Here is a 27,964-nt window from a genome sequence, read left to right as displayed (position 1 = left end):
ACGAGATAAATTAAAAAGTCTAATACCATTTTGCGATATTTGCAATAATTTTTGAATAATAAAATATTAAAATCAGCCGAATAAGACCGCGCGGAGAGACAAGTAGTCGCTCACCTGATCCGTAGGACCGCCCACCGCGACTGTAGGCGACGGTAAGGGGAGCGCGGCGAGGGGAGGGATAGCTTGGCACCGCACCGCCTTCTCATGCCGCCGCACTGCGCCGAAGCTCGCGGTTCTACGGCTCAGGCGACCGACCGCTTGTCTCTCCGCGCGCTTTTATTCGTCTGACTTTAATATTTTATTACTCGAAAATTATTGCAAGTATCGTAAAATGGTATTAGACTTTTTGTTTTATCTCGATCCCTTCTACCTTATCGTGATAATCTGTATACATTGGTCTGGACACCCTGTATACGCAAATATTATTGAATCAACTATTTTTTTTATTGAAGACACGGATTGAAAAATCTTTTTACAGCATTAAAGTAGTGTAGACAATAAAAAAGTTTGCAGGCTACAATTTGATATGATAAACAAAAAAAATTATAAAAATATAGTTTTGTTAGCCAAAATTTGCTGCGCATAAAAATTTAAGACCTTGTACGTATAAAATAAGTATGGCGTGAACTTGGAATCACAATAAAAAACAATACTGTGCTTCAGCATAAGCCAAAGAAACTTTAGTATAAGAGAAATGACGATTTGAAAATGTCATGTATAAATTTGCTTGCGAAATCGGTTTGAAGTGTAATAGAGCAGTAATTGTGTGACGTGGTAGTTAAGAAATCTAGACGGCGCTAAAATCGAAGGAAGACAAGGATAGCTAATATATTGACGAGTGTGTTTAACAAAGAGCCCTAACCTGTTTGCTTAACCTTAGCGCTTTTCCTTTTACCCTTCACCCCACGGGCGCGACCACGGCCGCTCGACTTTACGTCGAAGAAAAATCTGCATTAAAGATGTCGATTGAGTTTGTTCGTCAGTCCAGCATCGTCTGAAAGCCGATATCAGATTATGCTACATATTAATCTCGCCATACAATTTAGAGACCATTTTGAAAAAGAATAATATTTTCTCTTTTACCTAAGATAAAGATAATATAGATACATTATAATAATCTAGATAAAAATAACATGAAACCATTTCTTTATCTAAATAATTTTGTATAAATGACTTTGTATATAAGTATATGTAAATGTAAGATTTCATCTGTTTTAATACTCGTAATGTCTCTCGTAAACTTTTATATATAATAATATAATATACAAAATACGTAAAATACCATCAATTGGTATTGCTAACTGATAAGCATTCATTTCATTTTAAGCACTGATATTTTTTCTTTCTCTTGATAAGAAGCATATGATTTTCAAAAAAAAAATTGTTTAAATAAATTTAATCTAAAAACGATACAAACGTGAATATTGATGAAAAGTGCATGTTCCATGCGAGTAAAAGTACGTGTAAATTCTCTCATAACTATTCATAACATTCGTACTTTGTGTTTTACAGGAGGATGCTGTGGCTCTATGAGAAAGAGAACCATCGTCGGAGGATACGCATTTACCTGGTGGTTTGTAACCGACGTCCAGAGATTATCATTGGAAGTGATGACTTTGAATCCAGTGTGCGAAAGCGTGGAAACTGCACAGGGAGTACCGCTAACGGTCACTGGAGTGGCACAATGCAAAATCATGAAAGCTGACGAATTATTACACACTGCCAGTGAACAATTTCTCGGAAAAAGCGTTCACGAAATCAAATCCACGATTCTGTCCACCTTAGAAGGTCATCTTCGAGCTATACTGGGTACGATTAGCTATTAACTAGATAGCAAAATGTTAGCAGTATGTCGACAGTATGCCAGCAAATTCAATCATGAGTACAGAGCAGATTCCTATCCATTGTGTCGTCTTTAAGCTTAATTTTTGCCGTTACGATAGGCTAGCATAATATAACAACTGAATCATAGCAGATTGAAGCATACTTTGCTATTATGATATAACGGCAGAAATACGGTAGAAATCGAGCACGATATGCCGTCATGACGTCACACCAATATATAAAAAAATTTGTTTTAGTTTTTTAACAGATATTATTTTTATTTTTATAGTTTAATTTGCATTCGTTGTTTTGCATATATTCTATTTTACTAATTACAATTATTTTATATTTTTGGAAAACATATCGGCGGGATTCGAACTTATGATTTCAGAACGGTAACCTAGTACGCTAACACCTGAGCTAATTGCACACTTGTGATGTCGTTAATAAAAAGTTATATTTGACGTGAAGTTGATTTGAATAGAAACTTGAGTGTTGAGTACCGCGTGAACATTCTCATTAGCCTTTTGATTATTTATCCATAAAAATTTTATTTTTCCTTATATATTTCTTATTTTTTATGAGTATATACAGGCTGTCCCAAAATTCGCGCATTTGGAGTATAAGACGTAATATTTTACGATAAAAGAAACAACTTTTTCTTTTAGCAAAATTGCGTGCGACAAGTAGTTTTTGCAGGAGAGCACGTTAAAGTTAACGAATTAGCGTTCTTGGCTCTGCGGCGCTCAGGGCGCGCGCGCTCTTCACTCACTTGTACCTAGTCGTTGGCTAGTGGTTGTAAGTTTTAAGATGCTGATACGATTTTGTTATAATTAATTACATTTTAAGACTGTAGAATCAATGAATATCGGCCGTTAACTTCTTCCGTATTGCTTAAAATATGAAAAGTTAATAAATTAAATATTGATTTCATTCCTTACGTGTATAAGAAATGAATACTATAAAAAGTTATCTGATTTCGTAGGTTTATCTGAAAATAAAGATTTAAAAAATAGAGAACTTGTTCAAAATTATTAATTTTTTAATGTTATAATTATTACATAATTACATAAAATTAGTAATAGTAACAGAATCGTATCAGCAGAAATTATTTACAACCACTAGCCAACGACTAGGTACAAGTGAGTGAGGAGCGCGCGCATTGGCCCTGAGCGCCGCAGAGCCAAGAACGCTTATTCGTTAACTTTAACGTGCTCTCCTGCAAAAACTACTTGTCGCACGCAATTTTACTAAAGAAAAAAATCGTTTTTTTTTTATCGTTAAATATCACGTCTTGTACTCCAAATGCGCAAATTTTGGGACATCCTGTAATAGATTCGGTTGTTATGTCATATTTTTCAAAATATTTAAACTTAAAGCTAATGTTTCAATTTTCCTTCATATTTTAATTTTAAATTATAACTTAAATATTTTATGTCTTAAAATAATGGAATAAATTAAAAAAAAAAGGTTGGTAAAATCAATAAATAACGTTCATTAATTTGAATTTTATTGATGCAATGAAACAATATAATTTAGGAAATGTTTTAATAACAAAACTTATTTTAGAATAGAAAAATATTCAATCGATAATGTGACAACATAGATTAAACAAGAACACCTTCAACGATCGTAACTAGATCTTAGTGCTTTATTTGTGTAAATTTATATACTTTTTCAAATTCATCAAACTGCGCGCCAAATTACTTTTTTAGTTATAACACAGCTCTTAGTTGAATAAGAATTAGTAATATCACATTTATTAAATTGAAATCAATTTGATAGCACAGGCACACAAAAAAAGTGTCATGTCCGAGAGACTATACCTATGTATCCCTATGTATTTTGACGCCCTGTGATCGAATATAACCTCAGAATTGCGCCAGATCAGGATTTTTTTACCAGGCTAGTGTAATTTTAATGAACCACTTTTTGATTGTAAAAAAAAATCCTGACCTGATGGAGCAATTCTGAGATTATAATCGGTTTCAGGGCGTCAAAATACATAGGGATACATAGGTGTAGCCTTTCAGATATGACACTTTTTTTGTGTGCCTGTGTAATAAATGATGCTAACTAGCATCTAAATATTAGAATCCTTTCCTACCTGAAGAAACTGTAAAAAATTTATTACAAAAAATATTATCTCAGCCATCAGGGTTCAAACCTGGGACCTCCGGTAGGGTGTCTTAGCCAACTTGAACACACTTTATATTTGACATCTTGTGTTGGATTGTTGCGATTTTGTCATTAAACAACTGATTAAGTAAATCGTGTTTTATACTTGCCGCGTTTTCGCTGTTATGTCATGATGACACGCTGTGCTCGATTTCTGCTACGATTTTGCCGTCAAGAGTTGATGAAGCAAACCATATTCTATATCTGCCGCGTTTCTGCTGTCATGTTATGACGACACAGTGTGTTCGATTTCTGTATCCTATATGTCAATAAGTTCTGCTGCATTTCTTTTAACATGTCATGACGCAATGCTTGCTCGGATTTTGCTGTTTTTCTGCTAATATTAGCTGAAACAGTAAATCGTGCCTTGGTTCTGCCTGACTTTTTGCCAACATAATGTGAATCATACATTTTTAATTTGTGCTTCCGTCAGATTTGGCTATCAGGGTATATATTTTCGTGACGTTTTATTTTATTGAATTATTAATTATCTAACACCTTTTTATTGAACTATTCACTTACATAGGTGTTTCGAAATTCACTGTAATTACTAGAAATCTATAGTTTACGTTATGTGTACTATAGCTTTTCAATACTGGCAGTGAATTTCGAAATGCAGGCATGTTGTCACGTAGTTTTTTGTAATATACAGAGTATCTTGCAATCACCGAACAATATTTTTAACAGCGTATTCTGGATGTAAAGTGGAGCAAAAAATCTTAATACAGAAATGTCAAAGCTATAGTTTTTGAATTTTAACCAATCAAAGATAACCAGTAATGTTGCGTAGAATTCACGCGCTCAGGCCCGTAATTGGATAGCACGCTCATCGGTTTATCATTTGTTCACTGATTTCACGTAATATTGATTTTTACTATACATCTGATTTCTAAAAACGTTACTAATTATTACTGTTATAATTATTAAATTATATAGTTTTACAATTGCGAAACAAGAATTTTTACGTTTTCAACATAAAAAGTAATTATAAAAAAAGAATTTATTATTTTTTTCGTATTTTTCACGACTTATAAAGCGTAAAATCCTATAATTACAATTAATCAAAGAAATAAGATTAAATCGTCTACATTTATAAAATAATATCAATTTTTATTTTAATACAGTTTTAAACTAACATTGGATTACGATATAATATTATAAATTAAATAGGCCTTTTTCACTTATCAATTATCATACACGGTTTTTTAAAAATAAAGACAAATTTTTAAAGAAAGAATAGATTTTTTGAAAAGTAAAACAAGTATTTGCATAAGCAATATTTATGTTAGTAAGAAAGCCTTCTTCGGTCGCAGCTAGGTCTTAGTGCTTATATTTATTTGTGTGATTTTATATACTTTTTCGAATTCAACAAGAATGTGCGCCGAATTAATTTTTGGAACAATTCTTATTGAATTCGGAGAAGTATATAAAATCACACAAATAAATATAAGCACTAAGACCTAGCTGCGACCGAAGAAAGCTTTCTTACTATCATTGTGTTCTTACACTATCGGTCCAGTAACATATTTGTAATTTCAATATTTATGTATTTTAATTTTTTTGCCATTTATAGTAACTGCTCGAAATGTCCTCTATTTGATTGTAAACATAATTGTGCACGTATTAATACAACCGGAATTTCTGATCATTTCATTAGTAATTGTTACTAATGCTTCATCAGTTCGATGTTGTAACTCCTTTTCATTTTCAATTGGTTCATTTTGATAAATATATTATTTTAGATGTCCCCAGAAAAAAAGTCCGTTGGTGTTAAAATCTCGGTGGCCAATTAATCGGACCGTTACGTCCAATCCATCGATTTGGATATGTTTCGTTTAATGCACTTTAGACTCTTCTTGTAGCATGAGGAGGTGCTCTATCATGTTGAAAAATCTAATCGCTTATTTAATGGCACATCTTCAAGTAGTTGTTGCAAGTCAGTTAAAATAAATTCAAAGTATCTGTTTCTATTTAATCTTGATGGCAAAACAAATGATTCTATCTGTAAAGTAATATTAAAATTTCTTTGAATTTAATGATTTAATACAATAATAATTTTAATTAAAAAAAAATATACATATTAGATAATATCATTTGGTCATTAACAATTCCAGCCCACAAATTAATTTGGAACTTATGTTGGAATCTACTGATATGATATGCGTTTGGGTTTTTGTCATTTCAAATATGAACATTATGTGTATTAAAAATTTTTTCACGTGTAAAATGTGACTCGTCCGTAAATAAAATTTTATGAACAAAACCGGGGTGTCTTTCTTCATTTTCTAATAACCATGTGCAAAATTTGATCCTTTTGGGATAATCTTGCGGCATTAAACATTACACCCTCTGGAAGTGATACGCATGCATACTGTGTTCGCGTAATATGCGATGTACTGAACACATATGTGTTTAGCATTCGACTCAATGTACGAATACTCTTTGTTGGATCTTGATCAATGACATTCAATACTGCTTGCAATACTCTACATTTTCAACAGTTGTGACAGTACGTTTTCGACCAGCACCATTATCTTTATGTAATGGTATTAATGAGCCTGTGCTACGAGCTCGGGAAACTGAACGCAAAAATACACCATGTCTTGGTCTTCTACGCTTTGGAAATTTTTTTGCATACATAACCGCTGCACGATAAGCGCTTTAATTAGCTTCACACATCACAAGAATATTTATATATGTGATTAACATATACAAATATTCTTGTGATGTATAATCCATGTTTATTTTATCACTTTGTTAACACACTGTAATTATTCTTTGATATTATTAAAAAACTTTGTCACTTTTTTTTGATATTGACTCTTTATTTACTTAGCGAGCATAAAAGTGCAATTTTACGTAGATATAATATCCAGATATTTACCCCCACTCTACCGAAATTATGGGGATTTATGGGGAATTATGGGAAATTTCGGTAGAGTAGGGGTAAATATCTGGATATTATAGCTACGTGAAATTGCACTTTAATACAAATTGACATATGTTTCCTATATTTAGTAGTTACATTCAGTTTGTATGAACTTGTGAAATCAGTGACAAATGATAAATTGATGAGCGTGCTATTCAACTACGGGCCTGAGCGCGCAAATTCTACACGACATTACTGGTTATTTTTGATTGGTTATACTTCAAAAACTACTATAGCCTTGACATTTTTGTATTAAGATTTTTTGCTCCCCTTTACATCCAGAATACGCTGTTAAAAATATTGCTTGGTGATTGAAAGACACCCTGTATAGGGTAGAATAAAGTATATTGGACCGTGTTCTATAAATAAGACTTTTTGAATTTAAATGAATACGGTTAAGCAGATTTGCGTGTCGTTTATAATGTAAAATTCTTATAAGACATCAAACATGTGGCAGCAGTTTGGTAATTTTTTATCATAACATTCATAGAATAAGAAACAATTATCCTTAAAGACTCTCGAAAGTTAACAAATTAGGAGTAAACAATAAGATTACCGCGCGGTTATTGCGCACAATAGATTTGTCAGTCGTAGACACAAATTTTATATAAAAAAAAACAATTGTTTGAACGTTTTGACTCACTTTGAAGTCATCATCAGTGTGAGACAAATTACAAGTAATAAACAATAGTTATGGTATCTGGCCATTGATCCGATGTGCGGATAAGTCACTAACAGTTTGCCGAACCCGAAGTGCAAATTTCCCATCGTGTATATTGTCAAAGGAGAAGGTTTGATCTCTCTATAAATATATGCGATATTTTACATAATAAGGTAATCTACCAAATTCAAAAAATCATTAAGTGACTCATCCCAAAAAGACCACACCAGCAAAGCAATGGATAACATAATTTTCTTGAAACATTTTAAATCTATGTATACAGACACAATTAAGATCCCACTTCGCTATAACGTGATGTTCCTAACAGCGCTGTTTTTAAGTGACTGATAGTTAAACATAAGATCCGACCGGTTATATCATTATAAATACAGATAACAAGCAAGTATAAATCGTGAAAACTCGAATGAGAGGGGAAACAAACAAAAGTGATCTTTGCTGTTGAGAAGTAAATAAATTAAATAATCAGTCTAAAATTTAAAAAAAGTTAAATAAGTTGTATGAAATATAAATAAATTGCAAACTAAGTCAAACTATAAAAAAAATTGTTTGATAGATTACATGAATGTGAATAAATTAATTAAATTAAACTGTAAAAATCAAATAAATTACATAAGTAAAACGCTAATGATTACATATTCGTGGTTTAATTTACAATTTTCTTAGTAATGATAGATACGTATAACGCAGGCATTCAGTATCTAATTTTGAGTTTAGGCTATCCTTTTGCAGCTGAATGTGAAGCATTTCGGACACTAAACGTCTGCTTGCTTAATCTTTAAGCGGGCGCGTCTCCCGGCCGAACGTTTTAGTGGGCGCACGCGGCACTGAGTGCCGCGTCACAAATTTATTATTTAAGAGTTATAATAATTAGATAAATAATTATAAAAAACTATCATAAATTAAGTAAAATATATTTATAATGAAATACAATATTAAAATTTAAATATAATGTTCAAATTTTGTGTCTATTCTCTTATGAAATTAATTTAGTTAGATGTAACTAAAAAATAAAAAATAAGATGATTGTTTATGGATAAAGATACATTCGTTTAAAATTAAATGTAGAAAAATAATAACAGTGTTTTTACTGTGTGGATATTAATGTAAAATAAACTTTTTAAAACTCTTGAAAAAATAAAAACAGGTGGTACAGAAGAGAATTTTGAGATACGTTGATGTACTTTCTTTCTATACTTTATTTTCTCATTTCTCGCTGTGGATTACTTCCGCCTTCCATTTTATAATAGATTATAACTGCAACTTACTAAGGTAGTAACGCTTTCTCTGCGAGCGCGCTCTCTATCTATGCCCATATTAACATCTTTAATGTTACCGACGCGTATAGCGCGATCATTTCGCCAGCCTTGAAAAGTTTGACCTTTCAACTCTGCTTGAGAGCTACGGCTATCATTAGTTGATCCAGGCTAAAGTTATCATTAAATCACTTCAATACTGTATGCGGCCCAACTTGAAAGAAAGCTTGTACAGTTTTTCCAAGATTGACAAGTAATAGTGCTTCACATAATTTGAACTGCGGTAAAGTGATACTTTTGAGAGGTGCAATTCTTGATTTGGTACACAACAATCTCGTGATCGTTTTTCCTGATCGGTTTGTATATAGATGCATGCGCCGTAAGCCGCCTCTGAAGCATCGCAGAAGTTCTGTGGTTTGAGATTTGTCACAGACTATGCGTCTTGAAATTGAAATTACATCTATTTCTTCTAGTTGAGTCTGATATTGTATCTATTTTGTATGTAAATGAAAGAGGAGAGAGATTCATCCCATCTTAATTTTAATTGCCAAAGTTATTGAAGTATGATTTTGGCGTTGATAATTGTAAGACCTATCAGTCTTAGCGGGTGGGTTGTACATTTGAATGATGCTTGATAAGACCGATCGCTTTGTTACACGACGATTCCCTTTGATTGCATGCATTCGATATTGTAAACATTTGTGTTCCAAGATTCCTAGTATTTTAATTTTGTTTCTTGGCAACGTTTTAATTTCTAAAGATCCGTTGAAGATCAAAGGTTTGTTGGCATCCCATGGCATTGTGAAAAATGAAGTTCGCGGATTGCAAAATTTCCGTTAACTCAGTTTTGATCGTTGTAATGTGTCCGCATCATTTTCACCGGATATTAAGTCGTCGACATAAAAGTGGTGACGTATAACGTTGCTAGCTTCGAGGTATTTGTCTTGGTTTTTGAACGCCAGTTAATGTAGACAACAAATAACTAAAAATTGTGCACTGGCTAATTCGTAAGTTACAGTATTAAGACGATATTCTTGGAACTATATATTTGCGTTTTGTCGTTATGCGAATCTTGTTGCCGTTGCAAATCTTGTTGATCTTTTCAAAGGAGGATTTGTTTGATATCCACTGTGATCGCAAATCGACGTTGACGGAATCTAAGTATACTAGAAAATAAGTCCTATTGAATAGTCGGTCCAATACGAAGTATGTCATTGAGAAAAATTCTGGATGATATAGGATACAATGCGTCGAATATGACTTTGAGCTTTGTGGTTGGACTGTCATCCTTAAAAATTCTATGATGCGGTAAATAGTGAATGGTTCCGTCTGCTTCTTGGTTTGTGACTTCCGTTATATGGCCTAATTCTCGATATTTCTGCATGAAATTTATGTATTGTAGTTTCAACTCTGGAGACGAAGCAAATTTCCATTCTAAGTTTTTTAGACGTCTGATGGCGACTTCTCGTGACTGTTCAAGACGTTCTACGCTGTCCCAATCAAACTTCGAAACATTCTTGTTGGGCGTGGGATTTTTGCACACGCAAAGCGGGCAATGAAAGGCCAATGTCGAAGAGAGAACAAATATATTTAATATAGACTTGGAATACTTATCAGTCCTAATATACTCAGAGATGCTTGGAGAGCTGGTGAACGTGCGAGAGGACGGTGCGGAAGAGAGCGTGCGTAGCGCTAGTAACGCCTAAGTTATCACACGCAGCCGTGTCCATAAACTAAAGTAACTAAACGCGATGTCCCTAATGGCGCGACTATTCGAAACATGAAAAATAAAAGTCTAGATTCTTAACACTCCCACCTTTTGAGTGTTTTGGTATATCGCGCGCTTAAATATAAAAGAATAATTACCGCATTACATATGTGCACGGAATAAACCCATCTCTGATGTTAGATTTTTAAATCTTTCCTTCGGTAGTGCTTTTGTGAATAAGTCCGCTATTTGGTCACGTGTACATACGTACATTACATCAATTTCGCGATTCTGATACTTCTCCCTGATAAAGTGAAACTTTATATCTATGTGTTTCGTTCGACAGTGAAACTTAGGGTTTCGAACAAGTTTGATAGTGGATTGATTATCTATATAAATTGGTACCGGATTATGGGCATATCCTAAGTCGCATAACAGTTTTTTAATCCATACTGATTCTTTCACCGCTAAAGACGCTGCAACATACTCGGCCTTCGCAGTACTAAGGCTGACGCATGCTTGTCTTTTTGACATCCATGTTATCGGACCGTTTGACAATTTGAAAATGTATCCGCTCGTTGATCGACGAGTATCAATATCTGCGGCATAGTCTGAGTCTGAAAAGCCTATTAATTTTAAATCGTCGCATTTTGAATACATTATTCCTACATCTTTCGTGTGAGATAAATATCGCATTATTCGTTTAACCGCATTCCAGTGTTGATCGTCATATTTGTCTAAATATCGGCTGACTATACCGACTGAATATGAAATATCTGGTCGTGATACAAGAGATAAAAATAGCAATGCTCCAACTGCCTCGCGATATGGTACTGTGGTTTTCATACCTTCTTGTATATTTGTCGCTTTCAACTTTACATGAGGATCTGCAGGAATTGTTAAGGGGGCTGCTTCTGACATATTGTACCGGGTTAATGTACGTTCGATATGCAATTGTTGATATGAATATTGAATTCTCTTTTCTGTTTCGCTTTACATGCATACCGAGAAAGTATTCTGAATTTCCGATTGTAATCTCAAATGTGTCTCCTATTTGTTTTAGAATATCATTTATTAATTTCTTATTTGTAGTTAGTATTAAGCCGTCATCAACGTATAATGCGATAATTATTTTACCGCATTTGTCTGTGCAAAGGTACACGCAAGGATCGGCGTCTGATTGTCTAAAACCTATTTGTTTTAAAAATATGTCGAACCGTTCGTTCCAGCATCGTGCTGATTGTTTTAGACCGTATAATGATTTACGCAATTTGCAAACTACATCCTTGTCTTGAACTTTCAGACCTTCAGGTGTTCGCATATATATTTCTTCCTGAAGATTTCCGTTGATAAAAGCTGTCTTTACGTCAAATTGACCGATCTCTAGGTTTTCTTGTGCAGCTATTGCTAATATAATTCGTATAGAGTCGTATCGAACTACAGGCGAAAATACCTCGTCGTAATCGAAACCTTCCTTTTGTGAATAACCTTTAGCGCAAAGACGTGCCTTGTATCTCACCTCGTTTGTACATGGGTTTTCTTTTATCTTAAACACCCATTTAGAACCGATTACATTTTTGTTTGCGGGCAGGGGCGACAGTTCCTAGGTTTTATTTTTCTCGTGAGCTTTAAGCTCCTCGATAATTGCATTTTTCCATTTATCCGAATCTTTACTTTGCAACGCTTCGAGATACGTTTTTGGTTTGATGTGAGATACAAGACATGCTGTATACCCATTCGGAGCTCTAATTGATTCGCGATTTCTTAATTCGTATCTATTCTGAGTTTTCTTGACACTTGACTGTTGTATTTCATCGTTTGCGTCTTCATAGTTGAGACTATTATCGTCTATTGCATCTTCGTCATTTTCGATAGTTTCGCTCTTAATAGTAACAATAGGACCGCGATTGTCTTCTGCTTTTACGTTATCGATAATCTCATTAAATATCACGTCGCGTGAAACTATAATTTTATCAGCTTTTGGGTCGTGTAGTCTATAATTTTTCGAATCACCCTGATAACCTACGAGGAAACATTTTCTTGATTTCGCATCAAATTTCTTTCGAAATTCTTTTGTAATGTGCGCATATGCCACACTTCCGAAGATTCTGATATGCGTTAGATCTGGCTTTTGCCGCGTCCATAACTCGAATGGAGTCTTTTCGTATGACATTGATGAAACGCACCTATTTAAGATGTACACCGCTGTGTGTACAGCTTCTGCCCATAGTCTATTGGATAGATTCTTTGCGAGTAACATGGTTCGAGCGCATTCAACCACTGTATGCATTTCGCGCTCCGCTCGACCGTTCTGTTGATGCACATAAGGTGCGGACGTTTCGAGTTTTATTCCGCGTGACACTAAATATTCTTTCATTCTTTCGTTGCAAAATTCTGTGCCGTTATCACATCTTAAAATCTTTATATGGTACCCGAAATTATTATAAAAGGCTGTCTCAAAGTCTTTAAAATATTTGAATGTGTCGCTCTTGTGGTTTAAAAAATATACTGTACGAAAACATGAGTGGTCATCTTTAAGAAGCAAAAAGTATTTCGATCCTCCCACCGAATCTATAGGCATTGGACCACATAAGTCCGCGTGAATTACATCTCCTACTCTAGCTCTTCTTGCTCTTGTATTTTTGTTAAATGGTAATTTATGTTGCTTTCCTAACACACAACATTCACAAAAAGACGCGTTATTATTGCTTACTTTTATTCCGTTTGTTAAATTATTGTTAATCATTTCGCGCAACGCCTTGTAGTTAATATGCGCAAGTCGCTGATGCCACAAACTTAGGTCGCTCTTTTCTACAATATTCACTTCATGCTTTGTAACGACTTTGAATATCATCCTGTATAAGTTATTCTTTTCTCGTTTTCCATAAGCTACTAAATTCTTGTCTGAATAAATAAACGCGTTATTTGACGTTAGACGCAAGTCGAAACCTTTTTGAGTAATTTCGCCAGACGATAGCAAATTTTTCTTTAAGTTAGGTACATATAACACATCATCGATACGGCCGTCGATCCAGCATCCGTTTACATATTTCTGAATGCGTATGGTGCCACGTCCTTTTACTGTACATGTTGAGTTATCGCCTAAATGGACCGTTTCGTTTGTCTCTGTGAAATTTTCAAACCAATTTCTTTGAAAAGACATGTGCTTGCTCGCGCCACTATCTAACAACCAAGTTTCTTGGGCGTTCGCGGATAGGATATCGTTTTCAATGTCAATAATAAACGCGCCGTGATCATCTGAATTTGATTTTTGTTCATTTGATTTTTCGTTTGCAGAATAATCGTTATGTTAGTACCTCTGCGAATATTTTCTTTTACGACAATTTCTTGCGAAATGACCCAGTTTGTGACAAAAGCGACATTCAACCGATTTCTTATTTCTATCTTTAAAATTAGAGTTATCGAATTTCTTATTATTATTGTTACGCTTTTCGTCCTTTTTGCTGATGCTCGTTGCTGCAAGCGCCTCTGCCGTCGTGTCCATGGTCGTCAGACGTTGTTCCTCCTTTATGAGCCGTTCTATCAGGTTAACTCGAGTCTGATTCTCTACTGAAACGCTGTCCCATGCAGTGACGAACGTGTTGAACTTCTCAGGAAGCGACATCAGGATTTTTGTGTTAATAGCTACGTCGGATAGTATCTCTCCTACGTCGTTCAATTGCCTTGCGAGATTCTCGATTTTGGATACGTGTTGCATCACCGTGTCGTTGGCGCCCATTTTGTGTTCGTAAAATCGTGACAGTAGTATAGACTTGTTTGCAGCACTTCGTTGCTCAAAAATGCTACTTAATTTGCTCCACATCTCAGGTGCTGTTTGGCACGTGATCAGGTATTCTAACTGTGAGAATTCCATCGAGGAGGAAAGAATGCATTTTGCTTTTGCATTCTTCGAAATCCAAGCCGCGTGTCCTGGATCTGCTGCTTCCGATTTTGGTGTCTTCCCCTCGACAATTTCCTCAAGGCCACTAGTCTCGAAGATCGCTGACATCTGGAACTTCCAAAGTTTGAAGTTCGTTCCATCGAACTTTATTATGTTCCTCAAGTCGATCGTGTCGCTCATGGTCGAGAAATAATGTCTCTGTTTAACACCACGACAAGCGACGTTCTCTCTCTACCAACTTCTGTTGACTTAACCAAAAAATGTGCCAATTCTTAATGTACTTGCCCTGGTCCCATAACCTGTTGGGCGTGGGATTTTTGCACACGCAAAGCGGGCAATGAAAGGCCTATGTCGAAGAGAGAACAAATATATTTAATATAGACTTGGAATACTTATCAGTCCTAATATACTCAGAGATGCTTGGAGAGCTGGTGAACGTGCGAGAGCGCAGTGCGGAAGAGAACGTGCGTAGCGTTGGTAGCGCCTAAGTTATTACACGCAGCCGTGTCCATAAACTAAAGTAACTAAACGCGATGTCCCTAATGGCGCGATTCGAAACATGAAAAATAAAAGTCTAAATTCTTAACAATTCTTCTATATTGCATCGATGTTTTTGCACGAATTTATCTTCGCAGATCTGCTCAGTTTCTGATAAATGTATGAAGAATGCCTTCTTTGATGGGTCAAACCGTTCTAACTGACAAGGGGAGGATCAGGTGAGTTACCCTGGGATTTCGATCCCAATTTTTTTAGTTATTCTGGAGACGAAAATAAAGTTTACGTCTCCCGGCGTTTGATCGAATAGGTCTTAGTTTCGAAATAATAAATTTGTGAAAATTGGACATACCGCGGCGCGCCATATGAGCTTTCTCGGTATCTGTTTTTCCAACCAGTGCAGTCGGCTCCGTGCGTTAGGTGCTTGCTTCACAATCGTAAGAGGGTTTGCTCCTTGATGTATGTTTTTTTTTTTTTTAATAACTGTATTTATCTTGATGATATTGATATAGTATGAAAATTTCTAAAATAGAAAATTTAATTTAATATCATTTTCTAAACATTAAATTTAATTTGAATTCAACTAATAATATTTAAAATAATAAATAGGTAATAATAATAATAATATATAAGTTATTTAAAATAAATAACATATAAAAGCAACGTATCTAAATTTTCAAATTGTTTAATTTAAAATTTAATTAGAAATAATATTAACAGTATTTTAAAATTCTAGTTTTTAAAATAATTAATCGTAGAAGAAGAATACTAGTGTTAAATTTAAACAATTTAAAAATTTAGATACGTTGCCTTTATATGTTATCCATTTCAAATAACTTACATATTATTATTATTACTACCTATTTATTATTTCAAATATTATTACTTGAATTCAAATTCCCTTCAAATTAATGTTTAGAAAGTGATGTTAAATTAAATTTTCTATTTTAAAAATTTACATACTGTATCAATATCATCAAGACAAATAAATACACTTATTAAAAAAATATTGCACACATCGGGGGCGAACCCGGATCTTACGATTGTAAAACAAGCACCTAACGCACGGAGCCGACTGCACTTGTTGGAAAAACAGTTACCGGGAAAGCTTATATGGCGCGCCGCGGTATGGCCAATTTTCACAAATTTATTATTTCGAAACTAAGGCCTATTCGATCAAACGCCGGGAGACGTAAACTTTTTTTTCGTCTCCAGAATAACTAAAAAAATTGGGATCAAAATCCCAGGGTCTCTCACCTGGTCCTCTCCTTGTGAGTATAATCGAGTTTTCCTTATACTCGAGTCATTGTCCACAGATGTTTCAATCGATAATGGTTTAATTAAATCAAATCTAGTTCTGAGGCACATTTTGAATAGACTTTCTGCTGAGGGTTTTCCAGTTACAGTAGCGTGTTTTGATACATAAATAAAAAGTTCAATAATCGCGATAGTAATAAGTTTTTATTGATTTTTTTCTCCTTTTCAAGAAATAAAAGTTTTTTCAAAGCTTGTTTTACTATTTGAACACTTTTCTCTGCGCTACCATTACTCTGAAGATGATAAGGTGGTGCTTTAAAGGTTTAATTCCATTCGCTTGTCAAAATGCGTTAAATTTAGCTAAACTGAATGGTGGTCCATTATCTAATACGAGTTCAACAGGTAGGCCGCAGATTAAGAAGATTTTTTTTCAACTTTAATATGGTTTTATTTCCTGTTGAACCCAGCGACCTTGACCGGACCGAAACCGATAATTGGATTATAACCGTTATTTAAGTTAGACCGAAATCGAAATATTGTACAGGCTAATCGACCGTAACAGTAACCTGACTAAAAATATTTTTCCGGTTTTTTTGGTCAGATTTTTAAAAATGCTATTAAACATCATATTGATGATCAGGTAAAAAAGAGAAAAAGGGTGTGTTGTGTAAACTTCACTCTTTCTACAAAATAAGAATAAAAGAAAAAGATACACGGCATCTATATTTCATCTCTTTTTTTAATATTTTTAACGCTTCATAGATATGCAATTGATTTTAAAGATTAATTTTTTATTTAATTTGTGAACATAAAATGAATATAAAAGAATAAAATCTTTGTAATGTTAAAACTAAATTTTTAAAGCTAAAATTATATTTTAATTTTTCCAGCTCTTTTAGAGCACCGAAAAAATTTGACAATTTTAATTGAACTTTTAAGGCCGTAAATATTTACTTCTAGGTTCTCAATAAATAGCGATATTACAGAGTGTCTACGGAGAGTTATTTATTTATTTCTTTGCTTTTATTATGATAATTTGATTAAGATTATTATGTTATTTTATAGAGAAAAACTACCAGTAAAAAACGACCATTAACGCTGTAAGTTGCTGAGAATGTTAAAATAAAACAAAAACAAAAAAAGAGATTTTGAAAGAACCGGAATCTTCAATGATTTTTAAACATTTTTATATTAAACAACTGTTGTTTACAATAAACAAGAATATGATATTTATACTTGTATTATTTTTATGCATTATCATTTTTATACGTTATTAAATTTTACAATAGGTGATTGTACATTTGTAACCGTAACCGATGAAGACCGAAATCAAAACGGTGACCGTAACCATTATTAGTAACAAGATTGAAACCGAAACCGAAAATTGAATATAATCTCTGACCGTAACCGTAACCGGACCAAAAATTTATTTTGGGCAGGGTTTCTGGTTGAATCTCGATCTATTAATTTAACCCTTAAACACGTAAGTGAGTCTGAGAGACTCCATATGAAGTTTTGAACGCTTCCTGTGTGAAGACGGAATGAGATAGGAGGTTCGGATCAAGACGTAAAAAAATTTGAAATCTTCTCTTCGATTGATATGGTTGATCAACTATTTTGGTCAACTAGAATTCGAACGGCACGGCAGCAAAGTTTTGTTAGGGTCAATGCGATCCATATAGTGTGAAACTTTTTTTGTGAGTATTTTACATAAAAAAACTGGACAAAATACATTCGAACAGGTCGGTTTGCGATTGTTACTTGCATATACTCTGTCTAAAGTTGGAATACTATAAAATGCTGTAGAAAAGGGAGTTTTTCCGAAATATATCACGAAACACATCAATTTTCAATTTTAGACACAATTTAATCAAAAATACCTCATATTCGCCTTGTTACATAAGTATATTTTTTAATAGAAATGACAATCTTATAATTTTTTTTTGAAAGTGTGAATCTTTAGCTTTAAAACGCCGTATTGTGTAGTTCTTCAAAGTTTTTCTAAATTATAAACGTACATTACAGTCATTAATTTCATGTCTGTAATGTATGTTTATAATTTAGATATGAAAAAAGTTTCAAACTCATTATATGCCGTTTTTTTATTGTATTAAACTGAATCTTATTTGACAAGAAAATTGTTGGAATAATAATTAATTAGCTTCATCAAATGGAGTGAAACTACTGTTTTGATTCCAATGATTTGTTAGAAGAAAATAATGTTTTTCCTTAGGAACGCTCTCCGTGGAGGAAGTCTATAAGGATCGAGATCAATTTGCAGCTCTCGTGCGAGAAGTCGCTGCACCAGACGTCGGTCGCATGGGCATCGAGATCCTTTCATTTACAATAAAGGATGTTTATGACGAGGTCCAATATTTAACATCACTCGGCAAAGCTCAGACGGCCGCTGTTAAAAGAGACGCTGATGTAGGCGTCGCCGAGGCAAACAGAGATGCCGGCATAAGGGTACGTTTTCATATGTACGAATCTACGATTATTGTGATCGCATGTTTTTTAATAACAAGGTCATTAGCAATCAGGGAAAATTGTAAAAATCGAGAAAACGCTGGGAAGCAAGGAATTTATTAAATAGGGTTAAATTGCTATAATCTCAATTCTAAATTTTCAAACTTTATTTTTTTTAATATTAAATAGAATTTTTTAAATTATTAAAGAAACATTAGTTTAAGAAAATACAAAAAATAAAAAAAAATCGAGTTTGTTTTTACAAATTTTTATCTTAGAATATTTTTTTAATTGAGGGGGAAATATTGTCAGGATGGAGACACAATAAGATAAAAATAGGGTATAAGAGAAGGTTTATTCGAGTTACAAAAATACGTCTTGTTCAGTCTTACACAGACAACTGTTGCTTCACCTGGAGACAAAAGCCTTTCGATAAAAACAATCTGACAGTGCCGATATATAAACAGGAAAGGCCCTGTTACTCATAGATACAAAAGTAAAATTAACAACACGTTATACATTACATTACATTTATATATGGCAAGCATTAACATATAGAAATGCTAAGGGCAATGGTGGAGGATAGAAAGACAGGTATAGTGAGAGGCAGACAATTGGAAAAAGTTCATTCTCTATTCACTAATTGTAAGTCTGATTGATTGTTGAAACAACTAATCCAGTAACCAATTAGTAGACAGGCTTAGTAGACAGAGAAGGAACGTTCTTCGAATTGTTTGTTTATCACTCTACCTGTCTTTCTATCTCCACCATCCCATCAATCCATTCTATGTATATGTCAATAATGGCAAGCTATAGTTATTAACATAACTTACATTTAATACGATTTAAAACGAACATTTAATACTTACATTTAATACGATTGAAAACGAAGCTAGATAAAAAGCATATTTGCCACTGTTTTTTGTTTTGTTTTCTTCAATAGAAAAGTGCTGCTAATGCACACAGAATTAATTATGAAACATGTGAAAATGTTATATATAGCCATTAGAATGTGTATGAATTGACTTAAATGATTTAAAAAAGGTGATTCTGTTATCACAATGGCAAAGAACACTCTGAACGTCCTGCAACTGTGGAAGAGAACAAATTGCAGGTATTACTAGTAAGAACAGAATCGTTACACACACACACACACACACACACACACACACACACACACACACACACACACACACACACACACACACACACACACAGCCACTTATAGAAGTTTGGTCAGCTCTTTTATTTTCGAAAAAAGGCTTAAAATACTGTAAAATAAATGAAAACACAAGCAAATCAGAATGCATTATAACATTTATTCTTTCTGCGACATGGATAAATAAACTAGTAATGGATAAATAAACATTATACGAAATGAAAGTCAAACTTTCTTTTCAACAAAATATCTCCCTTTAGCACTTAATACTGCATAGACAATGCGTGGCATTCTTTCAATTAATTTTGTAAGCATTTGACGTTCAAGATTGTTCTCTTTGTAAGATGTCCTAGAGATGTTATTGAGATGTTGGAACTTCTCTTCTTACTCGCCGATTAAGTTCATCCCACAAAAGTTCTATAGGGTTTAGATGGGCTTTGAGAAGGTCTAACATTAATGTCAAAATGTTATTTTGTTAAAGATCTTCTAAATAATTTCTGCATAATCCTGATGTATGCTTTGGGTCATTGTCGTGCATAAAAATGAAATTGTTACCAATTAATTTTACTCTTAATGGAACTGCATGTTGCTCAAGAATATTACTGCTCTTTTCTCATAATTTTCTTGATTTTAACTAAATCTTTTGTGCCTGCGTAAGAAAAACATCCTCAAACTTGAACAGAACCGCCCCCATGTTTCACAGCTGGTAAAACACAATTCCGCATGAATTTTTTGTCTTTGGATCTTTTTATAAAAATTTGTCTCTTCTGTCCAAATATTTTAAACTTAGATTCATCTGTCCAATGTACTTTCTTGCAGTTTTCCACCGTCCATTTTCGATGCGTTCGTGCCCATACGCTTTAGTCTATTATCTCTTCGCAAAAGGGGTTTTCGCACAGCAACACGCCCGTGTAAGCCAGCTTCTTGTAATCGGCGTTTTATAGTGCTTACAGAAAGTGCTTTATCACGTCCGCGATTGAATTCAGCAGTTATTTCTGGTGCTGTTAACTTTCGATTGCGCTTACTTATTAACTTAATATGTTGATTTTCAGCATGAGAAGTGCTTTTTGATCGTCCTGGGCGATTGCGATCTTCTAAACTTCCTGTATGTTCAAAATGATGAACAGTGTCTTTAACCTTGACTGTGGAATTCCGATTTTTGGACTGATTTGCCGGATAGAATCGCCTTCTTCGTGAAGGGTACCAATCCTAGATTGTGTTTCAATACCTATTGGTTTTCCTTGCGGCATATTTTAGAAAAAACTTAAACTCTATGAACTTAATTTAAGTAACCTTAAAATAAGGTTTCTGAAACAAACAAGATCGATGAAGAGTGATTAATTGTACTTAAGAGGATAGATAATGAAACAGGTAAACTATTGAAAGTAAAAAATTTCATTGATTCTCTAAATTCATATATTTTAAAAGCTGTTTTGAACTTTGTGAATTTTACTGATAAATAAGAATAATATATTTTGGCAAATAAAATAAAAAATAATAATTTATAAAACTTTTGCAATTGATATTAATATGTAAACAGATACTGTAAAGTATATAAGAAAATAATGTAATAGCTGTTTTGAAACGTTATAATTTTTTAAATAACCATTTGCTAAAATTTATGCAGGTGTCCGAACTTCTATGAGCGGCAGTGTACCTATATATTAAATCAGTTCTCAGAGTTAGTTGCTCATTTCGGGCCGATTCTTGAAGCGTCGCCCACTGTCCCCCCTTCTACTACTTGCCGCTCGACGGTCGAGCCGACGATCACGCGGCTGGCGCTCTGCCTCAGGAGCGTCCCTAATTCTTAAGAAAATTAGTTACTTCTCTCGTGTTTAATTAAATGTTTTATATTAAAATATCTTACTCTTGAGCCATATATTTTATCATCTTCTTACAAGGGGAGGACCCGACAATGATCTCGCCAATTTTAATAAAATTTTATGAGTGTGTAGTATTCACTCACACCTTTATTGTAGTAAAGCCGTTCGTTGCGAAACTTAGGCATTCTCGAGAAAATGATTAAATATTTCCGGCATCTATAAGTACCGTTACAGAAGAACGATTCTTAAGTAAGCGGCATGGCTTAGGGCATTAGGACGCCGAATAGACATACGGCAAAAACCACTTAAAAGAAACGCATCTGCAATAGTACCTCAAAGGTAATGCAAAAAACTTATTAATAATTAAACAATTAAGGTATGGTATAAAACATGAACAGTTATACTGTTTTATACTATACTTACATTTAATAAATGTATATAAAACAATCCTGTTCTTATTGAGTTGTTTAATGAAGACCCGGCCTTATCAATTCGTAAGCTTGCATTGCACCCTAGTGAAAGTTTTGAATAGAAATTTAATACGAACTTTTTCGAACCTTTACGAACTGTTCCGAAATCTGTGTCTGTTCTAAACCGAATAAAATTTGTAACCTTTTTCAATCCGTGCATTATTCAGATTCTATCCAAATCCAGAGGCGCGGTCGCGTCTCGTGCCAATTAAAAAAAAAAAAAAGCGAGAAAGACCGACGCCTCTTTTACGCGAGTCAGCGAGTTCAAGCATAACGAAATTATCAGATCTCAGCAACGGCTGAACCGATCAAGTTCAAAGTCGTCTCATTCAATAGCTTGGGAAAAATTGCATATATAAGTGTTTTTATTTTTTTCTCCGTACCGCACGAGCGAAGATATCGCGATGCAAATTCTAATCTCTACATTTTTCTGTAAGATACGTCTCCTTGGTCGTCGCCCTCAGGAATTTTCCCTTTCACATTTTCGACACAGTGTGGCGCTCGCTACTACACTATCAGCATCTATGCAGTCACGTGATGCACCATGTGATGTGCATCACGTGACCGCGATCATGATTGCGCGTATGACAGGTTTCCTAACCTGTAACCTGAATCGTCAATAATATCTCGGTTTGCGGGGCAAACGACACATTTTTCTGCCGAATTCTTTCGCGTGGTGCAAAAGTGCGTTGAATAAGCCTATTATTAATGAATATGTGCAGTTAAAAATATATATTTTGCATTAACTAGAGTCAATATTATTATATATTATACTCCTACGAGTGCTACGTATAAAATTTTTCGAGTGTCATAAGAAGATATGATTTACAAAGTGCACATGAATATGGTAATGAAACGAAGTTAATTAGATCGGATGCATCTTATTAAATCTATTTTTATCTTTCTATCTTTCTCCAATGCATATTTACCTTTCTCAGCAAAAATGTAGTTTGCTTTTTCAGGTCTGCCTCTAAGTCATGCTTTTTTAATTCTAGCGTTAATATAAATGTATATTTTTAAAGAATTGACGTTTGAAACAAGTATCAAATAATTGAATAAAGATATAAAAATGATTCCAATGCCTGGTGTACGTGTAATTTTACAAGTTGAGTCTCAGAGGCCTCAACGCTGCGTGTACTTTCTAGTATCAGAAATTTGTAATTGGATTAATTAATAAGTAAGATAAGTACATTTTGAATCCTGTTTATTAAAAAAGGTAATAAAGTAAGTGTAACTTTTACAATGTATATAGAATTTACTGAAAACTAGTTAAAATAATACATGATATTAAACATGCTCGCTGTGTTACAAAATGAATTATCTTTTATAAGAAAAAATATCTTTTATAAGACGCTCAGAAATATTATTAAATATCAGGTAACAGCGAGATTAACACATTTATTATTTATTTACAATTAACATGTATTTTGTAACACAGCGAGCATATTTAATATCATGTATTATTTTAACTAGTTTAGTGAACCCAATATGTATTGTAAGAGTTACACTTAACTTTGTTAACTTTAATAAACAGGATTCAAAATATACTTACCATACTTATTAATTAATCTAGTTACAAATTTCTAAAACCAGAGAGAATACGCAGCGTTGAGACCTCTGAGACTCAACTTGTAAAATTACACATATTTTTATATCTTTATTCAATCATTTGACACTTGTTTCAAACGTCAATTCATTCAAAATATACATTTACATTATGCTAGAGTTAAAAAAGTATGACTTAGAGGTAGACTTGAGAAAAAGCAAACCACATTTTTGCTGGGAAAAATATGCAGTGGAGAAAGATAGAAAGATAAAAATAAAGTTAATAAGACTCATGCAATCTAATTAGCTATGTTTCATTATCATATTCATATGCACTTTGTCAATCATATCTCATGACACTTGAAAAATTTTATACGTAGCATTCGTAGGAGTATAATATAATATTGACTCTAGTTAATGCCAAATATATATTTTTAACTGCATATATTTATTAATAATACACTTATTCAACACGTTTTTGTACGAGACAAACGAATTTGGTTGAAAAAAGTGCATAATATATAATCTTGTCTATACAAAAGACATATTATTTATTGTGGATGGGAGTTGAGGTTAATTATATTCACGTAAGCAGTTTTTGATTTGCTTGGTGTGTGTATGTATATATATATATATATATATATATATATATATATATATATATATATATATATATATATATATATATATATAGTGTGTGTGTGTGTGTGTGTGTGTGTGTGTGTGTGTGTGTGTGTGTGTGTGTGCGCGCGCGCACAAGTAGTACAACAGTTATTTCAAACAGCAATATATTCTCTTTATAATTGGAGCAATTTAAAGATTTCATATATTTTTTGGAAAAAATACATTTAGGTTGAATTAAAAAATAGTACCACTTGAGTTTTTAAAAAAAATTATAGATAAGGTGCGCGTGCACACACATAAATTGGCACCTTTTTTTTACCTTTTTTTGAAAAGGTAATTTTGTATATTTGACACCAATCCGAAACAGTTACTCAATTCTTTCTAATCCAGGAACCCAATCAAAATAAACTCGGAACTTATCCTGATAATCTTTTTAATTCTTCTTAATCTGTGAGTCCAATTCAAAAGAGACTCGTCTGGACAAGGTTTTCAATCCTTAATTCGTGTAGTTCTCGAGTTTTAATCGGAATGAACGATCCAGTAACAATCCGAAAAATATTGTCTAATTATATTTCTTTCTATCTTTCTTTTTTTTTCTTTTTTCTGTCCGTTTGAATCCATTTTTGTCCGAAATCTGTATTCGAATCTTTCCGGCACCGGGGCAGCTAGAAATTGATTGTTCAATAATTGTTTGTTTAAATAGAATGGGAAAAATGAAGAAGTATGAAAAATGGATGTCACATAAATCATCTAAACGTACAATCGATAAAACGTCTTTCATTGCTTGCTAAACAAAAAAAAGTTTCTTGTAGCGTATAGTAATTGGTGATGAAAAATAGATATTTTTTGATAATTCAAAAAGATAAAAACATTAGGTGGAACCTTGGCAATAAACCACATTGACGAAATATCTATGGCTATAAGATTCTGCTATGTCTGATGGAATTAAGAACGTATGTTTTTCTATGAACTATTGTCACCAAACCAAACTATTATGGGAGACCGCTACAGCAAGCAACTAAGGCAATTGCATAGATAATTAATTAAAATACGTTCGCAAATAGTCAACAAATGTCACGAGATCATCCTACTAAATGACAATGGTAGGCCACATATTGTTAAGGAGACCTAGGAAACATTGTTGGAGATAGAATGGAAAGTTCTCCAGCTTATTTGCCGAATATTGCTCTTCAGTTTATTATTTATTTAGATCGATGCAACGTAGCTTGTCTGCGGATATACGAAAATGGATCGATCAATGAATCGCATCAAAAGACGATTTCTTCTTTCAACGTAGTATTTGCATGCTGCCGGAAAGATGGGAAAATGTAGAAAACAGTAGAAATTATTTTGATTAATGACATATTTATTGAATAGGAAATCTCGTTCCGATGGCCTTTATTGCTGTCAAGGTCATGATTCTGAGTGATTTTCTGGAGATTTTAGCCGTTCCTCGTTATTCGTTAAAAAGTTACCCTGCCGAAAATGTGCGATTAAAACCGATTAAAACGGAATCCTTTTTAATCGGTTTTAAACTGTTTTAATCGATTCAATCCACGAGCGGATTAAAAAGTAATCGGTTTTAATTCTATACGAATCGTAATTGATTTTAATATCGCTTTTGCGAATTATTTCTAATCCGAAATAATTACATTCTAATCCATATGTTGTCAATCCAAATAAATTTGAATAATCGGATGGACATATAATCTAAAATAATCCGCTTAATTTCAAGCGAAAAACAGAACTTTCATTTATTTTATAATATTTTATATTATAATCTTACATATTATATATATTTTTCTTTTAAATTTAATATACCTCTATGCTGTTAAAAATTTTCAAACAGTCAAGAAAATTTGAAAAATTTTAATTTTTTAATTTTATAAATTTTTTAAGTTTAATGTATAATATAAAAATTTTTAGAAATTTTAATTTAGTTGGATTAAGATTTCTAAATACTGTTAGCGACCACGTTTAAGAATCCTGATATTAGTAACAAGAAATGATACGTTGAGACGCTGAGAATTCTTGCGTGCTATTTTTAAATAAAAAGTTATTTTGATAAAATAACATTGTAAATCATTTTAATTTGTAAAATTGTTTGAAAACTTTTTTTTTCTTGACGGTTGTTTATTAACTGCCAAAAAATCATAGTTTTCCGACAATTTTAGAAATTTATTAACGTGATTTATAATGTCATCAAAATATCTCAAATCTTTATTTAAAAATGGCACACAAGAATTGTCAGCGTGTCAGCGTGTCACATTGCATTAAAAGTTGATTTAATTATAATTTATGAAATCCTGTAATTTTGGATTGAAATAAATTTAACAAGTGAGTGCTGGCGCTAGCGACAAGCGGCCACGCCGCAAGGGATCTCCTTGTGAGTCGAGTGCGGCTATAGATGTTAAATTTAGGCGCCACCGCGGTCGACTCCACAGCCATGGTAGAAAGATAAGTAAATTATTTTTTCAAGTGTGGTACTGGTACATTTTAGTCATATTCAGTTCATTTCAGTCATGTTTTGTTGCTTTAACATACAAAATTAAAATTATAGTTTGAACCTTTCGTTTCTTTACATGCTACATCTTTAAATTAGCACAATGGACTTATATTTTTACTAAAAATGTCTTTGTGTTTGAAAATAACGTATCGGACCCAGAATTCTTAGATGGTAATCAATATTCATTATTTTTATTTAAAGAAATGTATAAGTCTAAGAAACAATGCATTCGTTGATTATTCATTATTGGTACGTATTTCATCGGATTAATTTGCAAGTTTATTCTTTTGTCAGCATTGTAAAGAAGTTATTCCTACGTTGGATAATGTAAAATTCCTTCTTTAACGGGTCTGGATTTTCTACGGATAGATTTCTGATTTAATTTAAATCTGTGTTTTTTACTAAGTCAGTCTTTTACGCACTCTAGTGACCGTGTTTGGTAACTTATCTGTTCCAATTAGACTACACAACTGTGTTACACTGTGTCTCTCTGTGTGACACTGTGTCACACCGTGGCACTCTTGTTGGAAAGCACCCCATGGGTATGCTCTTGCGCACGATAAATTACGTGACAGTAGAGCGACCAATCAGAATTGTCATCTACTCACTTCATCAATTTGCGGTACATTCGAATGTATTAGTATAGTATACTTATATTTAATTTACTTATAGTGCTTCTTACAAAATTTTAATTGAAATGTTTATTTCAAGAATAGAATAAAATGAATATTTAAAAGAATATAAATATAAGAATATAATGCAAAAACCAGCTTTCATTATTCATTGTGTTGCCGTTTTTGTTTGACATGGTCATCATAGTGATTTGCAACCATATTCCGTAAATGTGACGTAATCTGGTGATGGTCACGTGCTTTTCCCCTCTATTTTTTATATCTGCGCATGCGATACTATCGGATGAGCATACCCTTGTCTTTGTATCATGTCCACAGCTCATTCAATGAGCCTTTAGGAGCTGCTTGTTGTAACCTCGAGACAAATATTCGCTCTCATTTTTTTTCAAACGTGACGTGTGTGTAGAACGCTGTTCCATATAAAATTTTATATTTTTACATGTAAATAACAATTTGTATTGTTATTTAATCTTGTACATAAATTAAATATTTAATTCAAATTTAATCTTTTT

At 33.2% G+C, this 27,964-nt stretch overlaps 1 protein-coding gene across 1 annotated transcript in view; it reads left to right on the top strand.

Annotated features, from left to right (window-relative positions):
• The window catches only part of LOC105194942 (flotillin-2), a 272,683-nt gene that overhangs the window by 171,092 nt on the left and 73,627 nt on the right, over positions 1-27,964 (top strand). Inside the window, exons 2-3 of the mRNA XM_039449365.1 lie at positions 1,513-1,809; positions 18,461-18,693. Of these exons, the coding sequence (XP_039305299.1) occupies positions 1,513-1,809; positions 18,461-18,693 (530 nt within the window). The remainder of the gene's footprint in view (positions 1-1,512; positions 1,810-18,460; positions 18,694-27,964) is intronic.

This window comes from Solenopsis invicta, chromosome 5 (assembly GCF_016802725.1).
Source record: "Solenopsis invicta isolate M01_SB chromosome 5, UNIL_Sinv_3.0, whole genome shotgun sequence".
NCBI lineage: Eukaryota > Metazoa > Arthropoda > Insecta > Hymenoptera > Formicidae > Solenopsis > Solenopsis invicta.
The sequence above is the reverse complement of the archived record's forward strand: the minus strand, read 5'-3'. Positions and strand labels throughout refer to the sequence as shown.